The following is a 17598-nucleotide window of genomic DNA, read 5'->3' as shown; positions in this document are numbered from 1 at the left end:
TTCAATATCTTAAATTCACAATTTTTCAAATGTTAGTTTGAATGACTTACTGACTAAATAAATGTCATTTAATATTAAAACTATCATTTTCTCCTAATATAAACCTGACTATATATATATATATATATGTATATTTTATACGAATATTTTGTTAGGTTGATATAAATATTAAGCTAAAAATCTTTTAAATAATTTTTCTTTTAAATTTGATTTTAAAAGACAAGTTTATATAATAATAATAATAATAATAAATTATAAGTTCAGCCTATATTAAATAGACCTAAATAAATCCGACGGTGTAGTTGAAGTAATGAACCAAGTCTAAGTCAATAAGTAGTTAGTACAATTTGCCAAAAAACAACCAAAAAAAAAAAAAAAATGTACGTGGTACAAGTTGGCAAATAAACTGACCTCCAATTCTCGGTTGAGGAATTCCATTTGATTCGTGGGTCATTAGTCAATTTATGCACATAATAGACTGTTAGATTTTTATTTAAAATTATAATAGTTTTAATAGTATTAATAATTTTGACAGTTATATATTTAAAAGGTTGGAACGGTTATTATACATATTAAATTTTTTTACTAATTTTTAATTGGATGTATGATTAATTACATTAATTCTCTCTCTCTCTCTCTCTCTATACATTATGTATGTGTGAATTAGTTGTACTTTGATATTTTTAATTTTTGAAATTTTACAATTTAGACTTTAGCTTTTTAATTTAACAATTTAAACTTTTGATTTTTCAATTTATTGTAATGAATTTAAGGATCATCTCACGTGATTAATTTTAAACTGTATCAAATTTTAAAATATAATATGCTACAGTATAAAATTTTAAAATTAATTCTAAAAATCTAAATGTTTAGTATTTTTTTTCCTTGAACTTTGGTATAATTTAATATCAATGAAATGACATATGCCTATTTTTTTTTTAGTAAAAGATTGTAAAGTGCAAAATTAATGTATTTTCAAAATTTTGTATTTTAATATATTTTAGTTTAAAAATTAATATATTTTAATATTATCGTGTGAGAAGATTATTAAACTCTATCATCAAAAGTCAAATAAAGTTCAAATTATAATAGTTTGAAAAATTAAAGATTTAAATTGCTAAGTCAAAAAATTAAGTGATTGTATTATAAAACCTTAAAAGTTGTATCGAAAAGAAGTTAACCTTATGTGTTGATTTTTATGGGAAAAAAGATATAATCTGGATGATCTAATTTAGAATATATTTTGAAAATTGTCTTTTTCTTCTTTTTATAATAATACTATAAATGATATCTAATCTACTAATATATTTATCAAGAATATATGAATCACTGTTTGATTGATTTATATTTAGTATCATTTATCAATTTTGAAATTTCATTTATCTATTTTTAAATTATATTAATAATCAATTAAATAATAACATATATACTTTTGACAAATGTATTGCTAGACAAAAAGATGCTTATAATACTACTCTTCTTTCACTCAATTTCTATTAAACTAATTTGACGATTTTATAATATTTTTTAGCATTACGTCTAATTAAACATACGGTTGTGGAAAATTCTTAACTGTACCTAAAATTTTTTAGGATCATTATATTTTTGGAGGACAATTTACTACAAATCTAGTGCAAAAAGGGCTAATCTTCTTTAACGATGGTGTTGTTGCTTACCTCAATCCAATTTTCATACGCTATATTTATTCAATTAATTAAGTAAATTATATTATTAATATTTAGTGTTTTTATATTTCTCTAACACATTTCTGCCTCGTGGTAGATATTTTCCACATAAAACAACATCTAATTAGGAAGGGTTATATGGTAATATATTAATATTCTAGGATACTTGTTGAATAGAAAATCAATATATATGTTTGACTAAGTTTAGAGAATGAGGGAACAAAGTTATTGGTCATCTATGAACACCTATAGCGTTGTTAATTTAGGCATCTAGAAAGGATATATTAGGCCTCACAATCGCATAATAATTTATGAATTTGGATTCATGATATTGTGTTGAATTTATACTAACATTATTATATAAAATCTAATAAGTTAAAAATAGAAATACAATAATACATGATAAATTTATTAAACTTATTAAGAAAAATATTTTTATAATAATATATGTATAGTATTTTTAAAAATATTTATTTTATTATTTAAATATAAATTATATTTATTTTTGAAATATTAAACAAAAAATTACTTTTTGCAATATTAACAAAACAAAAAATATATAATTTTATCACTTGAATTTGAATTTTTTAAATTTATATAAATGGATAGACAATAGGTAACATAATAATTTAATAAACGTACTTGAATTTATCCATAAAATAGTCTTATTTGAATAGGCTAAATTTCATATAAACCCATATGGCATAACTCAATACAATATGACATATTGCCACATTTTAACATATATTTAGAAATATATACATATATATATATATAACACTTTAACGTATTTGTAGGCATAGTGTAATGATAAAATTATTGATTATACACAATGCCACATCCTAACATAGATTTAGAAATATATACATATATATAACCTTTTAACGTATTTGTAGAAATAGTGTAACGATGAAACCATTGATTATACACCCTACAAAATAAATACCCTTTAATAATTCCTTCCACTAAATATAGTAAGTGTTTATTTAATATATATATATATATAATATAATATAATATATATTTATAAATATCCTAGTGGAGTGTAATATTCGGGCGTCCTTGGCTCAAATTCCTGCTTGATGAGGATGTACTTGCTGTTGCTTTTTAATGGAATTCATTTTATTCTATATATATATATATATATATATACACACACACACTGTGAGTGTAATATTTTAAAGCCATTTTGTAAAAATTAATGAACTTAAGGTTACGTACATTGAGGGTAATTATGACTTTTGCAGTTTTTACGCTTATATATCTCTTTGACTTCAACACTATTTTTAAGTTATTGTTTTTGCGAAACAATAGTCTGCGTTTGAATTTAAAAAATTAAAAATATAATAATAAGAAATAAATAGCCACTGTTATTATTATTATTATTTTTTCTGTCGACAGCCAATAATCTTTTATTTTCCCTTTAATTTGGAAGTGCCCTTATGGAGATCTATTTATTTGACCTACTCTAAGGAATTTTGAAAGCATATTCGTCCCTTTTACCGAGCAATTACACGAGGATCACTATCGGCTCTGTCCCATTATATTGACTAGCTACTTCACCAACGATTTTAATTATTTGAACACTGTAGATAACATACATAATTTGGACTAATACTTACTATTTATCCCGGTAATAATTTGGTGGAAGTAATAAAAAAGTTAAAATACATTAACTAAAAAATGTCATGAAGAAATCTCACATAATTATCAATGATAATTATGTCTTAAAAAAATTCGGTATTTGAAATCAAGCTCTGATTTTCAAAACAATAAAAAAAAAAAAAAAAAAAAGGAAACCAAGTTTTGATAATGTGTTCGATACCCAAGTAACATAATTTAATTACTCTCTAACCATTATTAATTAATACTTAGTTTTAAATCTAGGGTTATTAAGTAAAGATATATATAGTATTTGTGCTATTTTTTTGTACAAGTAGCAGCCCTAGATTTGAAAAGACTTGACAAAAAAACAATATTTATGAAAGACTAGAAAAAGAAACAATATTTAATTGTGTTTACGTCTCCGCTTTCATATATTAATATTGCCGATTAAGTCGTACCATGTAAACAAAGGCTGGATCTTTCAATTTTCAACGATTTTGTCCAAATTCAAAAGGTAGGAACCATATTAGGTAGCTTCATAAAAAAGTAACTCATGCAGACATTGACCTGACTGATTTAATATTATACATTTAATTGAAGACGTTATTACTCAAGGTACATATATACATACATGTACAAAAATGCATATTATATTTTTTAATCATACATTTTTCAAATATATATGGATCCATATTTATATATACATATATTTATTGTATTGGGCGGTTATCTCTTATTATAAAATTGGTGTCTCACATTAGATAACATGTTATTAAAAATAGGTATCGCATAATATATTGTCTAATATGAGACATCAATAATATAGTAGGAGTGGAAGACAAACATTTATTTTAGTAAAATTATATATATATATATATATATATATATATATATATATATATATGTATATACAATTTGTCTCAAATTATTTTTTAATATCAGAACTAATATCAAATTTTTTTTTATGCCTTTAGATTACATTAAAAATTAAAATTTAAAATTATATTTATTAATTATCGGATCCTAACAGAATTTATTTTTTCTAAATAGAATTTGAGTATGTTACTAAATTCAAACTTATTCAGTTTTGAATTTTTAATTCTAACATTTAATGCCAATAACTAATAAAAGAAAAACTAATATTAAAACTATAAAGTTATACTTATATAAACCTAACTATATATATATATATATATATATATATATATGCAAAGCATGCATGTGTGTATATGTTCCATTCATAAACATATATATTGCTGCAGGCAGGTTTATGCACGCTTGGTTTACCAAAAGAAAGGAAGAAAAAAAATTTCCTTATACATATATATACTTGCAAATATTTTCATAGGACAAGTAGTTATAAAGTTTTACTAGTTTTACCATAGATGATCAAATTGGGGGAAACCATTGATTATACGACAATTGGTAATCAATTAAATTAATTTTTTTTAAAAGATTTATTACATTTTAATATCTTATATGTTGTATTTTGGTTAGATTTCACATTAGATATTTAAATTTAAAACTTTTTTCATTAAGTTCTTAATTTACAATTTGTTTCATATTAGTCTAGTTTTCAAATTTTCTCAAATTGAGTAATACAAAGTTTAAAAATTGAGAAAATTAACTATTTTTTTTTTAATTTACAAACAAGATAAGGAAAAAAAAGTTGATTACTTGATCACTAAGAAAACTAGTCAATTTTATTAATTTTTAAACTTTTTGTCATGGTTTGAAAAATCAAAAATATCCTCAAAATTTTAGTATATTTTATATTTTTAAAGCATGGAAAGGAAGCTTAGATTCCAAATAGAACTAGTATAATTTTTATAATATTCATAAAAAATTTCGATATTTTTCTATAATTTCATGAAAATTTACATCAAAATATCAATATTAATTTCTTCACAATTTTATTAAAAAATACAAAATTTTTATATAAATTTCCATGATATTTCTATAAAAATTTTGGAACTATCTATAAAATTTATTTTTTATCAGAAAATTTATAAATATATTGATGTTTAGTAAAACTTTTTGCTAGATTAACTATATTGATATATATATATATATATATATTTTACTAAAACTTTTTGCTAGATTAGCTTTATTGATAGTTTTGTTTTTTTTTTTTATTACCTTTAATTGCCTTCAAAAATTAAATAAACAAAAACAAAAAATTCATAGTTAACAAACAATATATTGTCCAAAATTACATCAAAATAAGTCTACCTATTCCATTCGTAGAGAAAAATTGGTATGTCAAGTTATAAGTCGACCTACCCTTTATTATGTTTTTTGACAATAATATAATAAAATTTGAATATAGATAAAAATTGAAAGATATGTATAGAATAATTCTCTACAAGCTAAACCATTAGAGAATAATAGATATGCATAAAGTCTACTAATATCGTTATCATCAAAGACAAGCACATTTAATTTATACAAGATTCATAATTTGCATATTAACAATTACATGAAAATTAATTATCAATGAGATACATCTTGTAATAATTATTTCTCATATTCCACATCTCCAAATGAGAATGAAAATGAAATTAACAATTTTCAAACTTATGGGAATTTTTTGTAATATTGAAATGATATTTACAAAATATATAATAATTGTAATAATTGTTTTATATATCTTAATTAATAAATAATTTTATCAAATATATATTTTTGGTATATTTTTATTCATAATAATATATTATGATTATTAACTCTTACTATATATCGAATGATTAAGAGAAATATAATATTCAATATATTTGTAGTTTTTATAGTTAATTTGATAATTAATTAATTAAATAAGTTAATTTTAAAATTTTAATAAATTTTTTTATCAATTTTTGTCTTGTTATGAATTTTTATTGATATTTAATATTTTTTAATATTTTAATGGATATTTTCATATTTTAAATTTTTTAATATTTTTATCGATATCAAAATTTTGAATTTTGTTTTCTATTAGTCAATTTGGGAATTAATTTATCGATAAAAAATTAATAATTAAATTAAAATTAAATTAATATAAGACAAATTGTAAATTAAAAGTTCAACGTAAAACATTTTAAATTCGAGGGTGAATGTGGAATATGGAATCTGGCCAACTAATAGTCCTAAAATGCATTTAATATTTTTTTAAACGAGAAACTTAATAGGAGAAATAAATGATAAAGATTACCAATTAATTATCACATGTATGAAGTGGTGGTAAACTATTACTGGTGATGATAAACACACATCATAAAATTTCCCAAGTAATTCATACATAAATAAAATAATCTTTTTAGGCTAATTATTTAAATTTTCTTTTCATAAGGCTATTTAAAATGTTTCTGGAGTCGATGCTTAACTTGTTTATCATTAGTTTTTTTTTTTTTTTCAATACAATGCTTATTCTTAGTTTAAGTATTAATTTGTCTTAAAATATATACCAGTTGAATATTTTAGCTACCATTTTAATTAGTTTAACAATTAATTAAGTATTACATGCTAATAGGTCACATATTGTACTTGATTCATACTTTTGATAGCTTATAATTAAAGGTTATGAAAGTCTAGCTATAAGTGTAAATAAAATATAACACATACATACATACATACATATATATATATATATATATATATATATAGTCACAGGATAATCGGCAACTTGATTGTGGTCCTAATGAGAATTTGGTTCCCAATAACTAGTCACTTAAATTCCTAGTGCTAGATTGCCGGCGAAGGCTTGATCGAGTTGGGATTTATTAGTTATATGATAATTAGCAGGTCAATGGGGGTAAATAATAACTTGCTTGGCATTTAAGTTTCAGTTTTTTAATCAGTGCAGTTTTGAAATCTAAAGGCAATGTCTATACATTTATGAAATTGAGATTATATATATATATATATAAAGTTTTTACTAAGTTTTAGCAAAAAATAAAAAATAACTCGGATAGGCAACTGTCTCATTTGAAACGGGGAGAGGAAAATATTATATATAACGGTTATACAATGTCATTTATATCATTTTAATTATTACATGTTAAATTCAATAATTTATATATATAATTAAATCCAAATCATATAATGATAAATTAAAGTATATGAATCTTATATAAATATTAATGTTCAATACTAAGTGATTTGTTATATCATATCATTTGTTATATCATATCATATAATGATAAATTAAAGTATATGAATCTTATATAAATATTAATATTCAATAATAAATGATTTGTTATATCATATCATTTATGTAACAATAGTATATAAAACTAACAATAGTATATAAAACCTTTTCTCTTAGAAATTTCATGAAAATAAATACGAAGGATGTGAGGGCCATTAGGTTTCAAACTAGACCATACAAAAATGGAAGGGGGAGATGACACTCAATTTACATGTATTTAGGTAATATATCTTACCAATTATATAAAGCGTAGTAAATATATATATATATATATATATATATAGCCAGTTATGCTATATATATCCCAAAAGACTCATATTCTATTTTACTTTTAAATTATAATGTAGAGTTTTTGGTAAAAGTAATTATCAAAATTCGATCCCTCTCTAAAAAGAAGAAAAAAAAAAAAAACTAAATAGAGTTCTACCAACGGTTGTTTTATGAATTAAAATTAATATATATATATATATATATTATCACTTTAGAAGGGATTTTAAATCAATTAGAAGCACTGTCACAAATATTGTTCTCTACCTTTTACATATTTCGATATTCAAAAGTATCAAAAGAGACCAAAAAAAAAAGGAAACTTCCTAATACCTAGTTATGTTATATAAATCGGAATTGCTAATAATGGATAGGAACCAATTATTAGATGTCAACGAACTTGATCCCAAGGTTTGGTTACAGAGGTTGATGTACTTGACATAATATATATATATAAATACACACACACACATAATATATATATATATATACACACACACATAATATATATATATATATACACACACACACACACATATGTATAGTATGCATGTAAATATATAGATATATATACAATTATCAAAAAAATAATATATATATATATATACATATGTATATGTTGCCGAGTCTTGCGGTTACAAGTGGACATGGTTTGTATATTATATTATAACGTATTTTTATTATAACCATACATGGGCTGGATGTATAAACACCATTAGAATTCTGTCCTGTCAAATACCTTGGTATATATACATCCAGCCCATGTATGGTTATAATAAAAATACTATATAATATAATGCAATAAGTAGAAGAATTATATATAATACATAATAGTGCCACTTATAAACTTTTTTAAAATTTACACAAACCTTGACTCAATCTAAGGCATATTTCCAACAAGTTTTCAACTTTGACTCTATCTAGCTAGTACCATTTTTCTAATGTTGGAAAGTCTAACACGTTATACGCATGTTTTATGTATATTATTATTATAAAAGCTTTCACTTTGGCTACATATTGCAAATATATATAAGAAATTAGATATTAGCAATACTATTAGATTTACGAATTAAATTTTGAATATCTAGTTATATAACATTATTTTATTGCCTTATATGCATATTCAAAAACTATTGTATGAATGAGTGGGCCTCATTTTATCCATAGTTTTTTTGTGTTTTTTGTTTTTTTTGTTTTTTTGGAGTATCATATCCATAGTTAATTAATGATAAGAAAAATAAAACAATTTGTTGTTTTATTTTTAAAATTTCTCTATTTAGAATCACATATGTTAATATATATATATATATATATATATATGTATGTATGTATGTTTTCGTTTATGTCTTGGTCTGTTGATCAATAGCAGGATTGGCCCCTTCAACTTATTTCTTCTGACATGTGTACTGGTTAAAGTTCATGAATTTCTCATGTTCTTGCCCAAAAAAAAAAATTTAATATATATATATATGTATAGATAAGCCACTTATCCGAATAATAAATGGTTAATTTGATCAAATTTAAACCAAAAAAAAAAAATTTGATAAAAGGGAGACATTTTGATATTATGTCGTATGGTTGACAATTCCCAGCTTTATTCGATCCCTATATATCCACCAAAGCGTCAACATTTATTTTCAGTCTTACCCATTTTTGATTAAATATTTAACCGAAAAACCCAAATCATGAAAATGGTAAACCTATCAAACTTTATTATTAATCCAGTGATTAAAACAAATAAAACTCCCAAAAAAAAAAAAAAAAAACCGTACCAATCATTCAACATTGACAGCCATATATAATCTGTCCTATTTGCCTGGAAAAATGTGATCATGCATAGAATATTATGGTGGACATTCCCACATTGGATCAAATGAAGCATATTAAAAATACCTCATACCAAAAAAAAAAAGTGTATATATATATATGTATATATATGATAATTAATAATAACAAGAAAGTTAAAATAAGCTCAAAATGTGTACTGCATGGACAAAGCGAAAACCAATCTCTCTTTCAATGTATAAACCAATGGTTGACTCAGAAATATATTTTCTCAAAATTACTATAAAAGCACAATTATCAATGAAGTTGACCCAAAGTATATAAATCTCATTTCACAGCACGTAGCACGGCCGCCACTAAACGTTTTTTTTTTTACCCACAACCAATCCCCATACGACTTTTGCACCGTATGAAACTTCAACGAATAAATCTATTATCAACTAGCTCTCTAGTTTTTTTAAAATTTTTATTACGTCTTTCACCGAGCTTTGCGGCTTCAACCTCCTTCTTTTCTTTCTTTCTCTTGACAATTATCTCAAATCGTTGAAGTTGAATTCTTCTTCGTTTTCTGTTTTCATTATTATTGTTTTTTTAGTATGTTTTTTCTTTGGTCTTATATCGATGTATAGACAAAATTGAATAGTTTTACCATCATCATTTTTTTTCAAACTTTTAATACATTTTTAAATATTATCAATTTTTATTGTGATCAATATACAATCAGATGCACCCATATGGATTGATTTAATAGCTTTATCATTCTGACTTTTTGATTTTGTTAATTTTCATTTTTTAAAAATTTCATGTAAATAAAGGAAATTTAAATGGTAAAATCATATAATCGATTTAATATAGATGAGAGTGAGTCGCTCTCTATATATGTATTTATCTGTATATGTATATATTTATATATGTATATATGACTTCATAATAAGATGCAAGTGTCTGTGTCTATTTTTTTTTTGGGTTCCATCCAAGTGCAATTGGATTATAATAGTGTGTTGACATTTTGTCTGCGGTTGATTAATATAGTTATGGAAAAAACTATGAGAGTTCATATTGTAATAATTTCATCATTTTTTTTTTAATAATATAAAAGTGGGGGTCAAATACTGCATGCTATTCTACATAAGGAGTAAGGTACAGAAATATATTGGAGAGAGACCAAAAAAAAAAAAAAGGATAATAGGAGGAAGGGAAAATTAGAAAGGGTCGCCGTATAGCTCTCTGTATTAATGGAGGCTGCTACTTTGGGAAGACACGGCCATGGAGGTCTGGTCAAGGAAGAGAAAATAGCTGATAATTCTAAGGCTACAACGGATCATTATGAGGAAGGTTGCAAAGAAGAAGACTTTGCTGTCCAGGTATGTCTAGCTTTTTCCTTTTCATTTTTCTTTATGAATTTCTATGGTGTTATATATACATATATATATAAAGTCAAAATATTTTACAGATCAACCTCTCTATGAAGGTTTTAATCACATCCTCATTCATGGATCAAAAGAATTCTGAATATATATATATATATATATATATCTAGGTGTGTGTGTGTGTGTACAGTAATATTCTATTGGGCATCATCATCTTATTGAAATATCCTCAGCGTCAGGCCCTAGCGGGATGAAATTATGCATGTGTACATGTGATTTCAAAATGAGTTTGTAACTTTGTATATTCAGAACTGGTAGAACTACAACTACAACTTTCTGATACTTTTACTGATATGTATTAAACTGATTAAATTTTCTTGAACAAACAAGCGGTTTTGTGTCATGTTGCTTTATTAAGTATGTCTCCTTAAATTTTGCCAAAATTAATTTTGCAGTTGAAGATAATAGGTCTATTCTTTCAGGAATCAACCTTTTTCTGATATGACCAATGGTGACCAATGATTTTTTAATTCAATTAATTTTTGTTTCTGATCATCTTATTATTCTGAAGATTGAACATGGAGGTGCAAAACAAAAGATTACTGATGACATAACACCATCTTCACCTAAACAACAAGATCTCATAAGTTGCATCAAGCAGGTATATATATATATATTACCAAATTATACATATACATGTAACAATAGAAAGTATCACACACACAAACCTTAATTTTCATAAAATTTTCTGCTTCAAACTATATTCCAAATATTGATTTGGTCTTTCAATTTGTTTCAAACAAGATGAAAATTGACTCTAAATTTTTAACTAATCAATGCGATAATTTAACAAATTTTACTAAAATTATACATATTTTGGCATGTTTCTACAAGACATTTTGTTCGAATTTGTTCACTTCAATCTTCCTAACAAGCTTAAGTGTTTTTCTAACATCGATCTTTGCATATATAAATATAGAGAACCTACTTAATTTACATTGGCATCAAAATTAAGGTAGTTTGTTTTAATTTACTTATAAATAAAACTAGTAGCTATAATTTTCATTCAAAAGATGGGAAACTGATAGTTAATTGCATCTCATATTAAAAGGATATAATTATCCGTGCGAGTTCATTTTCAATATTATATAAGTTCTTTTTTTAAAAATAAAAATAAAAATAAAAATAAAAATAAAAGGTCATGAAAAGTAGTAGTTATGCAGCTGTGTTTGTCCAAGATATGTGAATAAGTTGAAAATTATGTTTCATTTTGCTGAAATAATTAGAACATCCAAATCAAACATTAATACTTAGATGCGAACTCTACATTTTGAATGAGAGAAAAACAAAATAGTATATACCATCAATCAACATCTAAATAAGAAAAAATGAAGAGGGTGTGACATGTTGTTGGAAGAGCATACTTAAAAGTGACAAATTCATTTGAAAAAAAGTTTGCGTTCATATATGTGTGTATATACATATATATATTCATTCATACACGTGTACAATCTAGATGTCTGAATAGTACTAACGCAAATTGCATGACTTTGTTTCTTTCAACTTTTGGTCTTTGGCTAAGTTTCATGAAACGTAGCTGTCTAATAGTTGAAGATTTGTCTAGACCATTGATTAGTAGGACTTTGAGTCTTTGACCATGAGGATCATGTGATAAGAAGACCAATGGCGCCTGACGACTTTTTTGGACCATAATTTCTTGCACATGCCCAGAGCCATATAATAATCTCAATTGGAAAATATCTTAATTTTATTTATTTATTTGTTTTTGTGTAAATATATATAACTATATTTATATCGGATTGACAGATGAGAGCCTAACTCTATATATAATTCTCTCATTTATGTTTTCCTAATTATGATGTTTAAACAGGTACCAAGCAATACTACTGGTATTGAAAGCTCCTCAATGGAACGCGACTCAATGGTGTCTTCTTCGAGTCGAAAGGAGCAGGTAGTTAAAAATATCTTTCCATCTTCAATGTTCAATTGATGAAAACACAACCTGTAATTGAACATACAAGCTGAATTTTTATTTATTTTTATTTTTTTGGACACGTTATACGCTGAAATTTTAATTTCATGTAATTAATTTTACATCTTTCAAAAAAAAAAAAAAAATATTACATTCCACCAACCTATTCAAAAGTATCATTTTTTTTTTTCTTTTTTCCTGAAAGCTCAACATCTAATACCAAACTTTGAATAATGGTTTAATATGGTTCATTTAATTTGACAAGACTCTTTTCTAAATATCTGTTTTATCAGATAATTATATACATAGTTATTTATTATATATGTATATATATATATACAGTTGTCATGTATACCATTATTAATTAAGAAACATTCCAAAAATCTAAATTTTATTTTCTTACATTTTGTGGTATATATGTGTGTATGTAGGATGAGCAGCTTGTGTCTACCAGAGCTGAAATGGGTGAGGTTAGAGAAGAAAACCAAAGGCTGAAAATGTATTTAGATCGGATAATGAAGGACTACCAAACACTTCAAATGCAATTCTATGGCATTGTTCAACACGAAGCAAAGAAATCCACCACTACTTCCGAAGCAATATCAAAGAATCACCAACAAGAAACCGATCAGGAAGCAGAACTTATTTCCTTGAGACTCGGAAGTTTTTCATCTATTACTAATTATTATCCCAAAAAAGATGAAAAGAACAAAGCTTCTAGTGATCATGGGAAAGAGACAAGTAGTACTACTGATCATCAAGTTGAAGAAGGTTTGGCGTTAGGATTGGACTGCAAGTTTGAACCTTCCAAATCATCAGGCGCAACTGATCAAGGGCCATTGTCGAATCCTAGCCCCGCGAGCAGCTTTGAAGAAACTAACAAGGAAGAAGCTAGGGAGACATGGCCACCTCCTAACAAATCTTTGACGGCAAAGAGAAGCACAGATGATGAAGTTTCTCAACAAAGCCCTGCAAAGAAGGCTAGGGTTTCTGTCAGAGCTCGATGTGATACCCCTACGGTTAGTATCCGAACATGCATATATCTACATATCTATATATACAATTTTAATCAAGTTACGATATCCTAAATTTATAAAATAGAGTATGTAGATTTGAAAATAACTGTATATATATTTGAAACGTTACTCATATGACTTGTCTCGCTACCAATTAAAAGATGATTTCGTATAAATTAATACAACTATGGACGCAAAATGGTATTTTATTGACATTGACCCCAAAAAAAAAAAAAAAAAAGGACTAATATTTTAATGATACAGATGAACGACGGATGCCAATGGAGGAAATATGGCCAAAAAATTGCAAAAGGAAATCCATGCCCTCGAGCATACTATCGTTGCACTGTTGCACCGTCATGTCCAGTAAGAAAACAGGTACATACTATAATTATGTCAGAATTGGATATACGTATCCTATTTTAAATGTTTGCATTCCATTGGGGTAAAGAAAAATAGCTAGTAAAAAACATTGAAAACAAAAATTTATCTGTCTTTTATCAAGTCAGCCTAATATTAATAGTTCGTTTCAAACAATGAATTATCATCTAATTAAGATTCTTCTGATCTTCTCCTATATTATATATATATAATCTTAACTAACAAGAATTTTTACTATTTCAGGTACAAAGATGTGCTGATGACATGTCCATCTTGACCACCACCTATGAAGGAACTCACAACCACCCACTTCCTATCTCAGCCACTGCAATGGCTTCCACAACTTCTGCAGCAGCTTCCATGCTTTTATCAGCTTCAACAACTTCCTCTTCTCGTTCCGTCCTTAACCCATTATCAGCCACTACTACTCCTGCTGATCTCCATGGACTCAATTTTTATCTCTCAGGCAACTCAAATCTCAAGCAATTCTACTTGCCAAACGCTCCACTCTCTTCTACTTCACACCCAACCATCACTCTAGACCTCACTTCAAACCCTTCATCTTCCTCTCTTTTCAACAAGTTTTCCCCAAACTACCCTCCATTGTATTCTTCATCAACAAGTCTCAATTTTGGTTCCTCAGAATCCAATCTCATGTCATGGAGCAACAATGGATTCCTCAGCTATGGTACTTCTAATTCTCAGCCCTATAACAACAGCAGGACCCAAATTGGTAATTTAAGCCTTGGAAGACAAAGTGGTACTAGTACTAGTACTATGCAGCAGCAGAACAATGTGTTTCAAAATTTCTTGCAGAAAAATGGCAATAACGCAGTTCCTCATAATCCTCGTCCTCAAGGATCGATACTACTACCACAACAGGCTCTACCGGATACTCTAGCCGCCGCCACGAAGGCCATCACGGCGGATCCTAGTTTCCAGTCGGCTTTAGCTGCTGCTCTGTCGACCATCATTGGAACACAAGGCAATCATGGTGGGGGTGGTGGTGGTTCCTATGTTCAAACAACAAAGGGGAATAATGGATGTGCATCAAGCTATTTGAATAGAACAACTTCGAATTTGCAGCCTGGAAATTCGATGTTTGCATCGTCGTCTTCTTTGCCATTTTCGAACTCAAAGAGTGGATCTGCATCGTCTGGTGATCATAGAGAGCAAACCAATTAAAGGAGGTTGGAGGAGCTATATATGTAAATAGCTTGTTTACTTTCCCAAAAAAAAAAAACAAAAAAACAAAAAAACAAAACTATACTTAGAAGCTAGTTAGAACTTTGTTTTTTAATTTTTCTTTGGCCTGTATAATTATTCATACATATCATAAAGAAATTGTTTAGACAAGGGAAAGGAAATGGATTAACAAACTTATGTACATTATTTTGTTTTTAAGTAGATTTCTATGTATGTATATGTTGATCATATATAGTTTATTCAGGTAATTAATAAGTATATAGTGGATAAAAAAAAAAATTAGGTATTGATGGCTAATTAAATTAACATATGCTGTTGGATTATTTCTTGGAATATGAATTACAAGCAAAAAAAATAATAGACGTAGGTTTTAAAAAATAACACAGAACTTAATGGTAATATATCAAGAACATTAAATAGAATAGACAGAACAAAAGACTTATGGAAATTAATACCTTTTTTTTTTTTTTGGCTTGAAACTGGGATTCATTGAAACCAAAAAGGCGAGGCTACAACAAGAGCCTATAGATTCAGGATGCTTCCATACGTACACACTCCTGAATCAAGCCAACAAAAGAAGAGGCTGGCAACCATTTCAGATCCACAGGCCTCAAAAAACACTGATCAGCCGCCCATTTACAGACAAGGTTGGCCAACACATTGGCTAATCTAGGGACCCAAATAAACCTCACATCGCAAAAATTATGATACAAAAAGGTAACACTGTCAAACAGAACATTAGAAGCCCAATGTAGATGAGTTCTATCATTTTTGTTCAAAGCATTCACAACTGTGATAGCATCTGACTCCACTATAACTCTCTGCCATCCCTGCGATATAGCCACTTTCAAAGCTTGCTCCACCACTTCCAGCTCGGCCACTTCTGGAATATATGTCATAGATTTAAAAGTATGAATGTGCACCACCTCTCCTCTTCTATTTCGGGCAATCATCGACAAAAAGCTATAGTCGTTCCTTACGGCTGCATCAGTGTTAATCTTTATGAAATCGTGATGAGGAAACTCTCGTCTTTGGTTGACCTGCTGAAGCAAGGCCCCCTTAATTCTTTTGCAATGTTCTTCTCTAGAGTAGGCATAAGAGATTTCTTTGAACCTGTTTTGAATCACGCTTGGAGATGCATTGAAACACTGATTATGGCCTTCATGGAGAACTTTGTTTCGCAGCCACCACAGGTGTTCAAGGGTTAAAACACTAAACATAAAGAATTTCTCTCTATCTTCCTCATGAACTGGAAGAACATTTTCAGGATGAGCTAAACACTTAACAAAAAACAACAGATCATTAGAATCGAAACCCTCCCATCTGATACCCCACGGGTTTGAAAACTAAATCTTTCTTGCAACTTGACAATGGAAGAACAAGTGCACTTCATTTTCTGTTTTTGAACACCCATGGACGTAGCTGGGATTTGCTACACCAATTCCCTGATTAACTAAGTTCGCAAACACCAGAAGACCAAAGTTAACAAGCTTCCAAAAGAACAATTTTGAACGCTCATGAATGTGGCTTTTCCAAAGAATTGTCCACCAGCTTTCATCCTGTTACTCATCTTTCTCTAATAGCTTATAACCAGATTTAACACTATAGACACCATTCTTGGTTCTAGTCCAAATGAGCTTGTCTTCTTGGTTGTTTGATGCCTAGAAAATCTCTCTAATGTGTGCAATTTAATCTTGATTGAACATGCTATGTAATCTATCTTCATCCCATTTACCATTCTCCAGCTTCAAAGAACTGACCATGCCAAACGACTCACAGGGCTGAATTTTTGGGTTTGAAAGGAAACTTGGTGTGTTTGGGATACAAGAGTCTTCCCAAATGTCAACCAAGTACCCTTTGCCTATCTTAAAGCAAAGGCCTTCGGCTAATAACTTCCTAATCTTCAAAATACCCGACCAAAGCTAGGAGCAACTACTCTTGTTTTTGCATTTCATGAAAGTAGAAAAAGGAAAATATTTCCCCTTTAGAGCTTGAACCCAGAGCTTATGTCCTTCAATGGCAAGGGACCATCCAAGCTTTGCCACCAAAGCTTTGTTGAAGCTTCACAACTTTCTAAAGCCCAAACCTCCTCTGTCTTTTGGTC

The 17598-nt window shown here is 27.4% G+C and overlaps 1 protein-coding gene across 2 annotated transcripts; it reads left to right on the top strand.

Annotated features, from left to right (window-relative positions):
- The first annotated feature begins 10666 nt into the window (after window positions 1-10666).
- LOC107407574 (WRKY transcription factor 72B) lies at window positions 10667-15705 on the top strand. Of its 2 annotated transcripts, XM_048473027.2 has the most exons (6): window positions 10667-10892; window positions 11470-11559; window positions 12790-12870; window positions 13323-13910; window positions 14172-14285; window positions 14532-15705. In XM_048473027.2, the coding sequence occupies exons 1-6, from the start codon at window positions 10764-10766 to the stop codon at window positions 15471-15473; spliced, it is 1944 nt and encodes a 647-aa protein (XP_048328984.1). In that variant the 5' UTR covers window positions 10667-10763; the 3' UTR covers window positions 15474-15705. The 2 variants fall into 2 exon arrangements, with proteins under 2 accessions (XP_048328984.1, XP_048328985.1); XM_048473028.2 differs by lacking the exon at window positions 11470-11559.
- Window positions 15706-17598: the final 1893 nt, after the last annotated feature.

Source organism: Ziziphus jujuba, chromosome 2 (assembly GCF_031755915.1).
Source record: "Ziziphus jujuba cultivar Dongzao chromosome 2, ASM3175591v1".
Classification (NCBI taxonomy): domain Eukaryota; kingdom Viridiplantae; phylum Streptophyta; class Magnoliopsida; order Rosales; family Rhamnaceae; genus Ziziphus; species Ziziphus jujuba.
This window is presented reverse-complemented; position numbering and strand designations above follow the sequence as displayed.